This window comes from Amphiura filiformis, chromosome 20 (assembly GCF_039555335.1).
Source record: "Amphiura filiformis chromosome 20, Afil_fr2py, whole genome shotgun sequence".
NCBI classification, from domain to species: domain Eukaryota; kingdom Metazoa; phylum Echinodermata; class Ophiuroidea; order Amphilepidida; family Amphiuridae; genus Amphiura; species Amphiura filiformis.
The window spans coordinates 4,867,608-4,885,847 of NC_092647.1; the positions used below are offsets into that span (position 1 = coordinate 4,867,608).

The 18,240-nt window shown below is 34.5% G+C and overlaps 1 protein-coding gene across 1 annotated transcript in view; it reads left to right on the forward strand.

The window, feature by feature from the left end:
• LOC140142574 (uncharacterized) overlaps positions 1-17,349 on the forward strand; it is a 116,357-nt gene extending 99,008 nt beyond the window's left edge. Inside the window, exon 3 of the mRNA XM_072164568.1 lies at positions 13,902-17,349. Coding sequence (XP_072020669.1) covers positions 13,902-14,110 — 209 coding nt within the window. The 3' untranslated portion in view covers positions 14,111-17,349. The remainder of the gene's footprint in view (positions 1-13,901) is intronic.
• The last annotated feature ends 891 nt before the right edge of the window (positions 17,350-18,240 follow it).

The window sequence follows — 18,240 nt, forward strand, 5'->3', positions numbered from 1 at the left end:
GCTGTATAGAATGTCATCCAGGTGCAATATGTAAGATATTGTATTCTGTGCATACCAGCCTGGTACATACCTACGATACATTGACAACCTCCTTTCATGACAGACCGTTAAACGGTAATATAAGAAGTGTAACCTCATGAATAAAGGTATATAAAATTTCACGAAATCATGTGTAGCCTGACCCACCCTCATTGCATAAGTTGCCATTTCTGATTCATCCCATGAACACGATTTCTTAATCCTGCGTATTAATGTGTGCATTGACCCCAATGTGGCATCACGTGGAAGTTATACTATAAGTCACATGAAACGAATAATATGAATAGATGCGGTCTGTGAGTTGTATGTTAAGTCGTTTTTTGACAAAGTGTAAAAAATAAGTCTTGATATAAAAATCTAACAAAAAGTTTGTTTAATATGATATTACCAACTACAAAAAGCATTACTTTGCCGGATCATGCGTCAAAAACATGATACAAACAAAACAGGATAACACCTGTGCCTTCTGTTAGGCAGCACAAACATAATGATGATAATAATAATAAAGCACTTATCTACAATAACCTATATTCTTAGCCTGTAAAAATGAGTAAAATTTATTTTGCTTTTCCGGATAGGAAATGATCTAAACTTTAACACGGGCACTTTCCATGCACAAGCCAGCTGCATTACCACAGCAAGTTCTATGTTTAGCAAAGTCTTGACATCTGACTGATGTTTGATAGTTAATTCCTAATTTTACGCACAAAAATACAACCAAGGCGATACAAGCAAAAAAATCTTATTAAAGTCCACTTGGAAATGTCAGGAGGGGCAGGTCGTGCAGCCAAACCAATATTGCCTTTTATTTTGCCAGTATCAGATTTCGTCTTCTTGTACAATTACAATTTCAACGTGGGCAGTGTTACTTTTGTATTGGTAAATTATGAAGAGTCGAAAAAACAAGAGTGAATATATCTACATTGCATTAATAGGACATGTAGGTTAATTTAGTTTGGTGTTCTGGTAGGGAGATCAATTAGGTTGGTTTGATAGGGTAATGAGGTAGTGTGTTAAGATGAGAGAAAAGGGCTAGGAGGGAGGTGTGTAACAAAAACAATGCGAAGGAAGGTAAAGGAGAGAAGAGGGTGATATAAACGAAGAACGAAAAGACATATTAAATAGAAGAAAAAGAATGAACTGCAATGAAAAAAGACAATTACATGAAAGAAGTATACAGAAGATACGCATAGGGCAACGATTACTGCAAAATAAGAAAGAAAACGTGGAAGATATAGTTACATAAATAAGATCGTTAGAAAGATAGACTACCAGGAAATAAATAGAAAGATGATAGAAAAGACATATGGAACGAAAGAAAAAATAAGTAAGAAAAGAATAAATGAAAATAAGATAGAGGAAAATACAGCGAAATAAGATAAAAGAGAGAGAAGAAAAATAGAAAGTTCATTTAAATAAATAAAAAGCTAAGATAGATAAAGGGAGGAACACAAAAGACTAAAAAGAAACGAAGAAAAGTCAAAGGAAAAGGGAAAGAAAGAGTGAAAAGTAATAATGGAAAGGAAATATGTGAAAGACAGAACAACGTACTAAATAAAGAAGAAGGGGGGAAGGCAAGGTGGCTTGAGAAAAGAACTAAGGGAGGCTGCAATTTATCCACGAAATTACTAATAAGTTGATTTGAATACCTATAAGCAACCAGATACATGGTGTCCCTGGGTTATATAAGGCATATATAAACCAAACATAATTAAATAACCGATGTGGTTGAGAATCAGCTATCATATGCTGTTTGAATTTCATTTTGACAATAATAGCTCCGTTGTTGAAATGAAATAATTTTACGAAACTACCTCATTTTCAATCCGTTCCACGGAGTCAAATATCTACCAATGACAATATACGCCTCATGCGCTGATGATGCGCAGTGATTAGCACTCCGAATACAGATCATGGATTGATATTTGAATGCGTGGAAAGGTTTGAAAATGAGGAGTTTCTGTAAAAGACTATATTCAAGAATGATGTGGTCAATTGCCAAAATTCAAAAAGTATGTGATAGCTGATTTTCCTCAACCACGCCAGTTATTTACTTATGTTTAGTTGTGGCGTTAACATACCCAAACAATTAAGTTTCGACAGACACCTGTATATCTATATTGCATGGTTATATCATGTTGCTTATGGGTATTCAAACTGTTGTGAACCATTAGATAAGTACCTTATAATTACAAAAAATATATTATTAAGTACGGTATATTGTTTTATTCCTTAGAGATTTTTGACACAAACTCGATCAAATCGTTTGTGTATTTAGAATAAATAGTGGTCATGATAGTGTACATATCAGATCATATACCGTATCCTAGTCGAATCGAAAATAAATACGTAATATCTTCAAGAATCGAAGCTTGAATATAGAAACAGGAACAATATTTGGTTCTTTATTATCGTATTATCGTATGCGTAGGTTTGGTAAACACATCTAGTGATTTATTTATTGACATTAATTTTTGACTGTTATGTTGCCATCAAAATTAGAATGGAATGAGTTTGGTATGTAGGCTGCGGTGCACTCGGTTGTGAAATAACCAAGACGAAGTAACATTATTAATGTTACTTTAGAAACCTTTTTTGTCTGAAGAACATTCAATCCATTATTACACATTATTCATATTCGACATAAACTGTAATGGAACTGTAAGGATACGGAGAAAATTCTAGATGAAATTTGAAAGACCATATGTGACCGTACAGCACGAATGAGCCGTAAATGTCCTCAATTGTATTCTGAGTTACAGTGTAAAATGGGCATGAAGGTCATATTCATAGGTATTTCAATTTGGTGCTACATGTGTATCTCATTAAATGAGACAAAATAAATCTGTTCTGTCTAACATAAAGTTTTCAACGGATGGTATTGTAGTTGTAAGGTTATGGTGATAAAATGTCGGATATGATTTTAGTAATACTGATTTACCCTGTTCTCGCGACATCAAATTTTGAGGAATAAAGAAAAAAAATGTAATACGAAAGGTCAACATTTTCAAATGATGGACGGCCTTTTCTTTCAGCTACTTACACTTCAAGTACATATCATTAGATTTACATTTAAAATTGGTTTGGTGATTTATTAAAGCACCAAGTCTATTTTAAATGTATTCCAGCTCCCTTCTTGGTTGAGCATTTTACTGGGGATGATTTACCTCACTTGGATTTATTTATCATTAGATTTATAAAGTTTACTTCGAGGACTGTTAAAGTCAAAAATATCAATTTTAATAATTTGCACAAAAATTGAATTATATTGCGAATTTCAAGAAATCAACATTATATTATTTAATATCAGAAGGACATTCCTCGTATTCAGAATGCAATTTGGTGTGTCTGATGTGCTCTCAGGTTCCACAAAAAATACTATGCAAACGCTGTTATCAGATTTTAAGCAATACAAATTTAGCTCATAGCCTACGAATACGTTTATCTTTATCTATAAACTTTTTGATTTCATGTCCCGATCACATTGCTATTGTGTTCAACTCAAGTATTATATGACAGTATGTCAAATGGCTTGAAGAACAAATGAAAAAGGAATGCAAAAATAATATTTTATTACAATATCATGTTCATATATTTGATATGGATGGCTTTGCATGCCAGCAGCTCAAAGCAAGTACGCTTTCTAAATAATATTATTATTGTTGTTGTTATTGTTGTTGTTATTAGAACAAATTTATAAAGCACATTTAAACGTTAAAAAAAATCTCAATTTCGCCAACAAGCAAGTTAACAAAGGCAACAATAAAGAGTACTCATAACATTGCAAGTTCAAATGTTTAGACTGAATGCACATGTTGACAGGCAGTGATTCGGATTGCACAATTCATCAACAAACATAACATGTATGGAGATCGATACAAAGCAATTTACCAGTGGTTTTATAATAATAGTGATTGATTGATTGGTAGTAATTTCATTTGGCATGTTCAATGTTTGGTATATCGGAGAGAAAACGAAATAGATGGAACACAAATTAGAAAACCGGGATACTCTTAATATATAAAATACGCTGTTAGGATATATAGTCTTATAACAAATTAACAGAGGTGATGGAAATACAAGTGACAAGAAGAAAAGATGCGAGGGACAAACGGATACACACCATTCTTAGCTTCCAAATATGAAAATGATAAATAAATGATCCGTATAATTGTAGCAAAATAACACATAACTATAGATTATAATTACAACACATCTGTATGTGGGTGGTATGAACATAAATAGTTCGATTCGATTTTTTTAACACTTGAACTTAAATATCTCAAGCTGTTATTTTGTTCTCATCTACATGTAAAGAACGATCCCGGGCTATGAACAATATTCTAGAAAATGTAAATGTATAGATCACTTGTCATCACTGTTTATCAACAAAGGCGAGGGACTCGTCTATCGATATGCTCGAATGAGCCGTTACACTGTTCAATGGCTTTCCTGTACTATATGAAATGTGGCGGGCGATTTAAAATGCACATGCCCTTAGCAGACTACGATGCGTACGCACACTGCAGGGCAAAGAACAATGGAAATAGCCATAATGCGCGCGCATACTGCCGGGCAATGACGTCACATGCCAAGTGGTCTATACATGCTGGAATATCCTACTCCAGTGCCGGACTCGATTTTACGATACAACCCCTTGTGTTCTTTAATCAATGCTTAGAACAATCGTTTCAAATCAAACTGAATTACATTTATACAAATTTGATCCACATTCAGGCATGTAGTACATTTACATCATAGTGTGGTTTTAGTAACACGTGTTTGACGCTCTTCTAAAATTAAGGTCGACATGTGATAAATTGTGACGGTAAGTTGTCTTGTCATCAGTTGTAACGTTTTTACTAGTGCTACTCTGGTTTCTAAATCAGTGAGCTGACCAATGCTGATATTCACCCTGACACAAAATACTGGAGTCGTCGGCTTTTAGCGGCGAAGGCTCAACCAATGAGCTAATATCTTATTTGCAACAATGGAAAGAACGATCTTACTGACTGGCTATGGTGAAATCGATTTTGGTTTGACATTTTGGTTATTCTATACTATCTCTCTCTTTGACTTCATCGACATGCTTGTACATTTGAAGAGAATTTTGCCCTTTACCGAGATGTAGGTAATTGGCGCCGCGGTTACCTAAACAATACAGATCAACAGGGTCATAATAAACTTAAGAGAACGCCTCAGTATAGTAATAGAATTCGTCCCGTCAACTGTCATCTTGAGGCTATTGCATTGCAAGAATTTATTGATTTCAACCTGCGATGAAAAATTAGAATGAATCGCTGGCAAAATAAAAGGGTACATTTGGTATACGGGTACAGAATTTTTGTGCAGTTGAAATTTCTTTAGCACTACTTTCGGGCTCTGTTGCTATTAGTGTACTATCTAGACATGTTAGAGAGGCAGCTACGCGCTCGGTTGAACGCCTCGCGCTACGAGCTAGTTAAGTCCGTGAGGGCCACAGACTGCGGCTAATTTTCTTTGTGTATGACCGAAGCATGGAAACTGAATAGCTGCTACGTCCGGGTGCTACGTTCAAGACATTACAAACATTAGTTTTTGTGGATCCCTATTTACACTGATATTGCAGATTTCATATAAAGAAATAAAAAGTGCTGTATATCCTAATTGATTTAAGATAGTGTTTTACAATACTGAAAATGCATTTTCAGATGAAAAAATACATTAGAAAAATTAAAGAGAAAAGAAGATATCTTCCTTGGTCGCCACCTCTGTCAAAAGTTTAAGTACCGTCCATTTTGGATGTTTACGTCGAAATGAGGACCTAAAACTTCCAAATACAACATTGGTGGGTCCACTTAAAATAAGTAGGATCTGTATTATAGATTTTACATTAAGAGTGGGTATTTTCTTATCTGGTATGACAAAATGTCCATATTTAAGCCCAAACGACTCAAGCTAATCGTAGACACATCCTTTCCATTTTAGTGATAAAATGTTTACCCCAGCATCTCCACCGGGGGTAGGGCCGATCAACACATATGCCACCATAAAGGGGGTTGGTGAGGCCCACCATATGTTTCTACAGTAAAATCCTTAATTTGTAATTTTTCAGCCGAAAATAAATTTGCCTATAATATAATATGTCAGAACGAAAGTTTGGGTCATTTCTCAATGTGTGCATAATTTGCACATGGGGCGTAAATTAGCAGTCAAGGCGTTCGACTATGGTGCGAGAGGTTGCGGGTTCGAACCCTGGCGGTGTCTAGTATGCTCTCTTGGAAAAATTGAGCTTGAAATTCCCCTGGACAACGAACTTACTGCTAATTGCCTCGTTGTAACCCGTACGAAACTCGGGGAGCTGATCCCGGTTGCGAAGGCTATTTGTGGAATGTCTAGGGTGTGTACTTTTTAGCAGCAAAGTCCTGATTTGCTGTTGAATGGTTTATGGAATGATGTGGGGCCATAGTGGTCAGCGACTACCTGTAAAGTGTGCTGAGGCTTGTGGATCAACGTCTAGGCGTTGTGCCTGTGGGTAGCGCACTATAAATAACTGCGCTTTTTTTTAAATTACACCCCTTTATATGAATCATTTGTGATCTCCTTTATAGAACTCATATCATTCTTGTATGTCAGCTTTATTTGTCTCAATATGTGAGTGCAACCACCGCTCCCCTCCGACACACCTTATCTGCAGACTTGTTGATAATCACTAGGATCTGATCGTATCCAATTATGTTGACAACATCATGTAAGATAATCTTTGTACGCGGCCTACTTTTTAATCGTATTTCAGAGATCCTATTGGTGTCAATAAGTACAGTTAATCAGCTGTGTCTACACATAATTTTGTACAAATATATATGTGAATGCAACCACTTTCATTCTAGAGTAATGTTCTAGTTTTTAGAGTACTGTTCTACTGTTTGTTTCATTGTCTGCTGTCAATTGATTTTGAGATATAGTCAACCAAAGGAAATAATTTCTTCTCTTTGCTATTGTTTTGGAAACTTTCCAACTGCTCATATCTTTGGAACTAAATGTCCAATTTCAATGGAGTTTTTTCTGCAAAATGTAGCTTTACAAATGCGTTATCCATCAAAGTAAAAAACTTAAAATTTAATATGTCCGACTTCAGACTGATTTTGCCTGATCATACCACATATGTTTTTGTAAATAATGAAATGGGTTTTTTAAATTGGTACAGTATATTTATATTTTTGTCAAATTTTCAAATCCATTGTATCGATTATACTATAGACAGATATGTTTCGCGTTTGATCTTATTGACTTTCGGCTCAATTGGTAAATGACATTTCAATAAGATGTATTCGCACGTATCGTTGCAAACAACAGGTCTGTTTATTTTTCTATTGCGCGTACGTGCGAATTGTTCAACTGTCACATTGTGGGTAAAGAGGGATTTGTTGGTGTTTGGGTGCAGGTGGTAAATACATGGGGGAAAGAACAATGGGCTGTTAGGGTGTAGGGGTGCGTGTAGGCCTATGTGAGAGCAGGCGGCATAGGACACGCAACACGGACGTACGAGGCTGGCGAAGATACAGGGCTGACAGCCCCATTCACAATACACGGTTAGCGATTATAAATGGACAATTAACATACTTGCAGTGGGTACTTTGCAGAACCCCAACGGTTTTAAGTAAGATAATTTTGCTTTGACACCACATAACAAATTTAGAATTGTTTGTGAAGATTTCATGATTATGTGTTAATCCAATGGCGACGTCAAAAATAGCGATATCGCATCCACCATCATCTGGTGAGAGTTTCTATCTATATCCTTGTGTGTATGACAGAGTTGAACGATCCATATATCTTTGTTTGGTTTGGATTTCTTGGTTTGCAGTGATACGGACAACATTGGCAATAATACAAGACAACAATATGAGATTTATGTTTCACAATGACATTGTCTTCTGTCAGATATAGAATTAGACTTTAGTCATGTCACCATATTAAAGCAGCATCGACCTCAATATCAGAAAAACAATACATTCACCTGGTCTGTTATCAGCCGTTGAGTTTGAATGTTGTCCGGGTGTAATAGGTTAGGGTATTGTATTCGGGTGTATGTCTTCACGATGGCAGACCTGACGAAACAAGATAGGAAGATATGATCTCATGAATAAAGGTCCAATTCCATGAAATATGTGTAGTCTGACCGTTATTACATAAGTTGCCATTTCGATTCATCCCCATGCACACGATTTCTTAATCTCTCGTATTTGTGCATTGACCCCAATGTGTTATCACGTGAAAGAAATAAGACGAGTCACATGAAACGAATAATAAAGATAAAATGGTGTCAGTGGAAGTTGAGTCGTTTTTTTTTACATAGTTTAAAACAGTGTTTATACTTGTAATTGCATTGTCTGCCATAGAGTAAAAATGATACATACGATTCACCAACAGGCAAAGTCCAGCATCACTTGTTAATGTGAGGGCCAATCGTTCCATGAATCACGCGCACGGAAATTCTACCTCATTATGCGCCTGTTACCGCCTACCTTTATGAAGCACAGTCTTGACATCTTCCGCGTAAACGTATTGGTATGCTACCATACTAGAGCTGTAATTAAAACCTTAAATACAGCTACATGATATATAACAAACAGCATGCGTGTAGTTTGTTAGGCACGCGCGATAGAACGAGCGGCGCTCATGAATATGCGAGAATGCTCATTGCATTCAAAGCACGGAGGTTTTGCCTGTTGGTGAATGGTCTATAGGTTATTAGTCCATGTCGTTAGTCTATGTCTTCTGCAGCCATACGACAGATTTAGTCCTAGTCCGCATATCGTCATCTTAGCACAGCATCTGGGATATTTGGGTTACTTTTTGAAAAAACGGAAAGAAGTAGGTCTAGATCTAAATATTCTAAAAATGAAATTACCAACTGCAAAAAGCATTACCTCATCGAATCATGCGTCAAACCATGATGCAAACAGGATAACACCTGTGCCTGCTGTTAGGCAGCACAACTATAATGATAATAATAATAATAAAGCACTTATCTACAATAACCTTTATTTCTAGCCTGTATACTATGAATGAGTGAAATTCCATAGCCGTAGAGTGGCTTCTTCCTGGCTTGATCTGCAATCGACGTTTTTTAAGGACGTGTATAGATGAAGCAAGTTGTTGTTTGCTGTATCAAGCCCAGGTAGACATATTATAAATCCTGTTCCATCAATCTATCATTCTGCTGCACTGCCCCCGACTTGGGACAGGCGGTGGTGGGTTGAGCGCTTTGTTCTTAATTATATATACATATAAGTAAGTTTATTTTACTTTCTGTATCAATGAACTGATCTAAAATCGTAAAAATTAACAAAGTCTTCACATGTAGTTAATTCTGAAATTTACGGACAAAAAATACAAACGGACAATTCCAGCAAAAAATCATGTTACAATCCACTTGCCAGGAGGTGCAGATTGTGCAGCCAAACAAATATTGCCTTTTATTTCGGTAGTATCAGATTTCGTCTGTTTTGTACATTAGAATTTCAACGTGGGTGGGGTCACTTTTGTATTGAGAAGTTATGAAGAGTAAAAAAAAAGAGTGAATATATCTACATTGCATTTACAAGAAATGTAGGTTAATTTTGTGTTCGGGAAGAAAGATCAATGAGGTTGGCTTTTACGCAACTTGATAGCTAGGGTAACGAGGTAGTATGTTGAGATAAGATAAAAGGGCTGGGAGGGAGGAGAGAAAATAAAAATATTGTGATGAAGAGGAAAAGAAAAACAGACAAATATGAATGAGTAGTGAGAAAGAGAGACAAAGATTACGAAAGAAATCTAAAGAAAATTTGGAGAGGAAAATGAACTTCATGAAAGGCAAGAAAGACAGCAAAATTGCCAGCAAAAAGAAAAGCAAAAAAAATAGCGAAGAGAGAGTAAATGAAAGGACAAAGAGAAAGATATAACAAAACAAGTGAAACAATAAACCGGATGAAAGAGAAAAGAAACGTGGTCACGTTTCTTGGAAAGTATATTAAGCAGCAAGAAGAAAGGAATGAAGAAATGCTTAAAAAACAAGTTTATTTACTGTAAATCACCTGCAAGCTTATTTGCGAAACGCGGTTCTTTTATATTATTTAAATTTTTATTTATAAGCCAAAAGATCAAAGGTTAAATGTGAAGATCCGCAGTCCCTAAAATAGACCAAATGCCTCAATTTTGATGAAAATGGTCTCAATTATTGTTGGCACAGTTACCTCTGTCGTAATAAAATATAGTTATATCTACCAATACATAGATATAAGTATTCAGGGAAATACGAGTAAGTTAAAATCAGTAGGATCAATAAATTGGCAATGATAAGTTTTGTCTAAATCTAAATTGTTTGCGCCCTTACGTTTAAGTTTGGCACAATCTTGATCCATTTATGATAAACAGTGGCCATGATAGTGTACATATCAAATTATATAAGCTGCCTAGTTGAATCGAAAAACAAATACGTAATATATATCTCTATTTTAACAGGAATCGAAGCTTAATGTAGAAACGGGACAAATAAATGGACATTTAGTTTTTTATTTTCATACGCTTAGGTTGGGTAAATACGTACATTGATTTTTGTTTAATGACTGTTATTTTTGACTGTTATTTTTCCATTAAAATATAATGGAAATTAGTTGGGTATGTCGGTTGTGGCTCGCTCGGTTTAAATCAAGATGAAATAATATTATTCATGTTACTTTTATAACCATTCAATTTATAAATCACGTGTTTAAAGGTAGGTGGTCAAGTAGATGATCTTTTTATGTTTCTGCCTTACATTGATACCTACCATTAAAACAACCTGTTTCTAAATGTTGAGTTGCATGTCTAAGCCGACAAACTTCTGGTGGTGGTTACCACTTTTCACCACGTTTTTGTTCAGACTAGACTATACCATAGACAACATAGACTATACCATAGACTATACCATAGTCGAATTTTGATAAATGTGATATGTTATTATTAATCATGATAAACGCATCATGTTTGAACTCAAAATAATACTGATGTGTATTATAATTAATAGTAAAATGGTCATAAAGAGTTTATATAATTAGTGACAGTAAAAGTAAAGTATACTTATGTTATTGAAAGCAACATATCTTACATAATGGCTCACTTAAATACTGAACATTTCTGATTTTGGAATCTACCAGTTTATTCGCGAAACCCCGAGTAAAAAATCCACTTGGGAAGCTAACAAACAGAGGGAGTACGACCCAGGAGTACGGTGACTGAAAAGATCAGATGTGAAAATCTATCAATTGCACACAAATTAATACAAATCAGAGTTTTATGCTTAAATGTAATAGCTAGAGTATGCAAAATGGGCAAGTGGACTACGGAGAAGTCTATGTTCAGACAGACTAAGTGAACCATATCTCGGGCGTTAAATTATACGTATGAGAAAAGAATGATATTTGTTATGATACCCCAATTTTACTGAGGAAAATGAGGGATGAAGCGTTCAATCTAATCACACACTTTAATTTTAGTTTAGAAACTTTTTTTTCGGAAATTTACACTCCATGATTTGAAAACAATAAAATGTTCACCAAATGTACTAAGCACCAAATGATTTTAGGTAATTGTGGGACAATCTTACTCTTCATTTTAACCAAAACAAGTTTGTACTGGTTACAGACATGATGATTGGGTACAATAACTCATTTTGACACTGGAGTGTCCAACCAATAACATTATGCCTTATCACGATATAGGTTGTGATTTTAATGCACCTGTAAGTGTTTGTTAACCTTTTCAAAAAATATCACCCATAATATATAATCCTCTCTAAAAACAAACAAAACAATAAACACCCCTACCTATACAAATTAATTGGTGATTTGTCAGAGCTTTAGAAATAGTCACTTTGAATCATCGAAATGCTTTCTAGGGTATACATATATAGATAGAAATTGTACTAGGGTTAAAATCGCGGGTGTGAATTGTGCTGCTTTACTTCATTGTCCCGAGTAAAAATTGTGTTCTGTTTTGTCATGCACACTCTATCACTTTGTAAAATATATGGAAAGTTATCCCGTTTTTCCTTTTAAAAGTGCATGTAAATGATTTGTATTTCAATCTAAAGAAAAACAGGACTTGATAGGAAGTAGAGTAATAATTATTGTTTTGCGTAGAAATAGCTCAGGTGGATGTTGATTGAGTAATTGGGCTAATGATTCATTTCAGATGACGGAATACACTCTATATTATATGTTACATTCTGTATACACAGTAATCCATCTACAGATTTTGAAGTGATAGCCTTCACAGTTCTATTATCTGGGACGAGATTAAGAAAAGTGAATAATTTATCTGTCATTCTCGATTTGATTCCATATCTTCTTTACATTCACATAGTTAATGTTTTTAGCAGAAACTGTCATCGAAATTGAATTGTTGACAGATTGTTGAAGCATTTGAGTAAACTAGTAGATTGAAGACCAGATTATCGACCATTGTTTGCATCTCGTATTGTGTTTGTAAATGAGCCTATGTTAAAATCGCTGCGCAAGTGCAGCCTTTCGCTGTCGTAGTGCATGTTAGAATATGACCGTGGCTAGGTCAACTGGATCACGCTTTCGTTGTTACGAACCACTGATCGAAATGATCACAACACAAAGCCTATGGCATATCAAAATTCGGAACAGGTGTATGAGCCCAGGCTTGGTGCAGTAACCAATGGTTACTAATGTGCACTACGACAGCGAATTCGCTGTCGAAGTGACGTTATAATCGGATTAACTACCATAGCAATAGATGAATACAATTTTTGAATAGATCGCCCTGCACTACAACGTTCACGCGGTACATATGCATTAAAACATAGATGTCAAAGAAATGTTGATCACTCGCACCTATAAGATTAGTATCTTTGAAAAGAGCAGTATTGTATTCAATCTATAATTGCAAAGTTTTAGGGGCCTGAGTTTTCGATCCTAGCAGGATCTTTATCTTTGATAAAGGTCCTGCTAGGATCGAAAGCTCAGGCCCCTAAAACTTTGAAATTGTACTTAACAGGCTATTTTTGTGGATACGCAGTTTACAACAGCTCACTTTTTAACAATCTATAATTGCAGACATATACAGGTGATGAATGCAACTTGCTTGTAGTGCAGGGCGATCTTTCCAAACATTGTATTTATCTAATTGCTATGGTAGTTAATCCGATTATTACGTCATTTCGACAGGGATATATGTGGTTTCTTTCTCACAATGTATTGCATAACAATATAGATAACAGTTCGGAGGTTAATCAACCTCCTTTGTTATGCTATACGATATTGCATTGTAGGATGGAATTTCGATACATGCAGCTGGAAAAAGTTGACAATATCCTTATCCCTTCACATCAGAATTAAACCCAACCAGAGTCGTTGTTCTTTTTTCACAGAACAGAAAAAGTGATTGACTGGATTTATTTATATTTTGTTTTAAATAAATCAATTTTTTTGTGAATTGTAAATAAAGTTATCATTCTTTATTAAATAATTCCTTAAACAATATTGACAGCATGCATAGGTTTCTTAACCTTTACGATGCCTTGAAATAACCACAGTATCAACCTTATCTAGATACTATAAACTTTTTCATTGGAATGTTCTGCATGTTCAATACCCGTGCTTGATAAAACAGGTGAAGCATGTAGGATAACAAGACGTGGATAATGCAACCCTGTTTTTCGGTAATTAATTGTTTTGAAATGACTAAACGGGAGCCACAGTAGTGTTTATTCTAAAGCCCCTGGTTAAGGGCATCGTGCGTTTCTATTTACCGACGGAAATTCGTGTATCTACTTTAATTACTCTACTCACTACCTTTTTTTTTTTTTTTTTCTTTTTCTCTATTTACAGCTTTGGATGCCATTTTATCAGGACAATACCGGCATCATCTTCGATATGGAAAACGTTTTGATCCTTCACTAATGAAAGACAATAGCCAAACAGATATGGGTGCTTTTTCTGCCCTATGGAACGAAGCTGCTCACAATCCAGAGTTAAAACAAAAATTAACGTCCTATGTTAAACAAATGTGGCAAGAAGCATCAAGAGACGCTCAATAAGACTTAGAGACATATAGTATTTTGTAAGAACTGTTCACTTGTAAAATCCCCACAAAATATTTTTCTTCTTTTTTTTTTTTTGTGTGAATGGGATATTATACCATGGGAGATATGAATTTTACATGGGCGGGAGAAATATTACACTTATGTAGACGTTGTGGATTGTTTTAATTAAGATAAAAAGTCTTAAGTCTTGAGGCTACCCAAAATGGAATTCTCAGGAATGAGAAGAGGTTACATTAGGAGTCTTTGTATATCACGATTTGTATTCTTGTATTTGACATTATTTAGTTGCGATACAAGAGAAAAAAGAGTGCTGCGAGAGTTGTATGTATGCAAATTATTTTGGTGTGAAAATATTTCTTTAATAAGTCTTTACTTTCATTTTGATGATAAAATTGTCTTTTGCTGTCGATTATAATTCCTTGATGGTAAAAAGATTAGATGATAAACAAAGACTCTTATATTAACGACGTACTACGATACAAATGAAAATAAATAGGGTTCTAATGAAATATTTGTCAACATTGTTCTGTTATGATTCTTGAATAGCAGATGAATCATGTGCTACAAAGTCTATTGAGCTGAAAACAGATTTGCTAGGCTGTTGTATTAACAATGGTATGTACACATGGAGTGCTTGAGAATGTGACGAATCTTTTGAAATAAAAATATATAATTCGTACAAAAAGCACCCAGAAGACAAAGGAGTAATAATAAATGTGTACAATAAGGTTTTCACATGCGGGAAAGGGCAGTGGATACCCATTTTTGCCTAAAAATAAGGTTTTTGCAGGCTAACTCAATAACGATAGGTCGTAGATAACACAGACTATACATTTTTTAAATCCTTGTCATCAAATAGAAAGATATAGTTTAATAGCTAATATTTCAATGAACAATTATTACGCAAGATGATGAGTTAAAACTAAAGATCATTGACAATAAGAATGTCATAAAAGGGCATCGTCACCCTAATATGATAATTGCACAACTTATGTTTAAGGATATTTATTAAGGGCTCGGATAGCAACGTTTTCACGTATTGTTTTTTGTGTGTGTTTTTTTTTACCTGAGAGCACATCAGACACATCAAAATATCTTGAATATGGGGATGTCTTTCTGATATCAAATAATTTTGATTTGTTGAAATTCGTGATATAATGCAAATTGATTTAATGGCAAAGTATTAAAAATGATATTTTTGACATTTAACAGTCTTCGAAGTAAGTTATATCAATCTAGTGATATGATCTTAAAAGTGTGTGTAGCTGGGAGGAAAAGCCAGCCATCATTTGAAAATGTTGACCTTTGATATTGAAGATTTTTTCCCCAAATCACCTAAAATGTTTAAGTCTTTTGAGCAAAAATGTCTATCTTCAATGCGATAGGTCAAAATTGTTATATGATGGACGTGTTTTCATCCCAGCAACAAAGACTTTAAGTATATATTATTAGATTTATCAAGTTTACTTCGATTACTTAAATGTCAAAAATATCAAATTTTAATACTTTACCGTAAAATTTGAATTATATCGCGAGTTTCAAAAAAAAAATCTGAATTATTTGATATTAGAAAAGACATTTCTCGTATTCAGAATGCAATTTGGTGTGCCTGATGTTCTCTCAGGCCCCACAAAAATACTGTGCAAAGGTGGGTGACCGACCCCTTAAAGCGCACATTTTACAAAAGAAATGAGTTACGCAATTGTCATATCAGGATGACCATATCGTCATTTACACCGCATACGGACGAATCAATATTATAACGCGTGTAGCAATTTGCCAAGCGCGTGTGGCGACCAAATCAAAAAAATATAACGACGCCCTCTATAGTCAGTATAGTGCAAAATGATACGGATGTGGACGGTTTATAGGTGCATGTTGTTCTTCCGCATGCGATGATTACGACGATATTAAAATCAAGTTACCTGTTATTATTATTATTATTGTTGTTATTGTATGTATCATAACGTGTGAGCTGAGTGAAGGACGCACTACCGTCTTAGATTGATAAACAATAAATTATAAAAGGTGATATTATTTTCTGTTTAAATTTGGTGGTCAAATATGCAAAAACTAATGCAAATATTTAAATGATTAAAAGGCGTAATTAAACGTTTTACTTATAAATAAATTAAGTTCTTTATATTGCTAAACTTAAACTTGTAGATCTTAGTATAGTAAATTATCATAACATGAAATAGTTTTCATGTCTGTGTTCGAATGATAAACAAGTTTGATAAGGGTTGTTCGTCTGCTGAGTGAGTGTTACACTTTGAGATCTGTATGTTAATTCATATGTAATTTATAAAGTTACTATGATATTTTGTTTAATTGTATGCTGTATTATAGTGATAGTGTCCATTTATATAGACCAAGGAGTTAAAATACAATTTTAAGATTTTTTTTTATTCTGTACAAAATGAAAAAAAGTTTAACCCTATTGTGAACTTTATGGGGAAAATCGAAAGAAAACTGGGGCAAATACGACTCATCACAAATACGCTCGCAGACTGCACTTTTTACCTTTGTTCTATTTACTTAGTACCGTTACTATCGCGTTTTGACCAGCTCAGTCAACTGCACGCCCATCATGAGAGATAAAGCAACCGAGCAGGAACAAAATCATGGTTATCGCTCCAATTTGTAGGTCTTGTCTCTGCTGTAATACGACTTGGATTCCACGTAACACCTGGTAACACCATAGTGTAATCCCTGGATTGGATGTAAAGACGCTTCTTACAACCCACAGCTTACAACGACGTATTGAGTTTAAAATACCGCTCGACATTCCGCAATCAGCTATGTTTAAAACGAGACGTTTTATTCAACTGCGTGTTCACCATAAGTCTCCAGAGAACTTCACTCCCATTAGCTCTTTTTCGCACAAAAAAAGTAAGACAGATTTCAAGAAAGCAGACTTAAAAGGAAAGAACAGAATTATATGAATCGTTTTGCAATATTTTGTCTAAATGGATTCTGAATGAGTCATGAGTTAGTCGACCAGATCTAAAGGATTCGTCAACCTGTACGATTTATATGGTGGATATATTTTTAATATGAATTTCAAAAAACATCCATACCGCATTTTTGATGAAATTGTGGGATAAGGAAAATTACATGAATATTGTAAAGCAACTACTTTATGCTGAATGTGTGAAATGTATTGTGCACAATGCTATTTCTGTTTAACCAAAGTATTTTGTTGATGTAAATAAAATAGTCATTAAAATGTGTTCTTTTATTAGAAGCAAGAAATGTTGTATTATTTTATTGGTTTGTTGGGAAATATTTCAACATGTCTTATTTAATAGAATGATATGATATATGAACCGCTAACACTAAAATATTGTAGCTCCTTAGCGCCCTCTATAGTTATAAAAGCTAAACATGCTTGATAGTCCGCGCATGACCGCATCTACATATACGTCTTGTCAAAAGGGATAACACGTTTGTCATATCTGCGTCAAATTGTCACTTGTCATAAGGATAATAACAGTTTACCATGACTTAGATGTATCGTTTGGCAGTTATGCATTCTAAAGTGGCCTATTCCGATTGAAACCCATACACCCTCTATGAAAGAACTTTTAAGGTTAAAATAAGGTACGGTTGTTTGATGGGATCATTTATTAGTTTTTCAAACAAAACATCATGTACAACCAAATTTTAGGCTTAAAGAGCTCAAAGTGATATCATGCTAATAAATACAGATGCTTTTGAGTCATTCTCAACTTTAATTTCCCTCTTTTACAAAAAATATTGACTTTTATAGTATTTTTAAAGCTTTTTCGGATATAAAAGGTATCTATTAATGCCAATATTGGTGGCGCTATTTATTTACTGGAAATTACTCTTTCAAGGTTTTAGTACAAATAATTCCCTTTATTGTTTGATAAAATATGTTTATAAAATGTCCTTGTTGCTTCTTTTACCTATTCCAGCTGTTTTAATGGCCGTATTAATCACCTACATGTAACCCTTGCAAATAAAGAACATGATTTAGGATAAATAGCGCCATCCATAGTTTGCATTTAGTTAATAATGAAGCCAATTCTATATACATCAAACAACCGTGCTGAATGGGTGACTGCAAAATCGACACCAGATGTGTGGTAGATTAATGT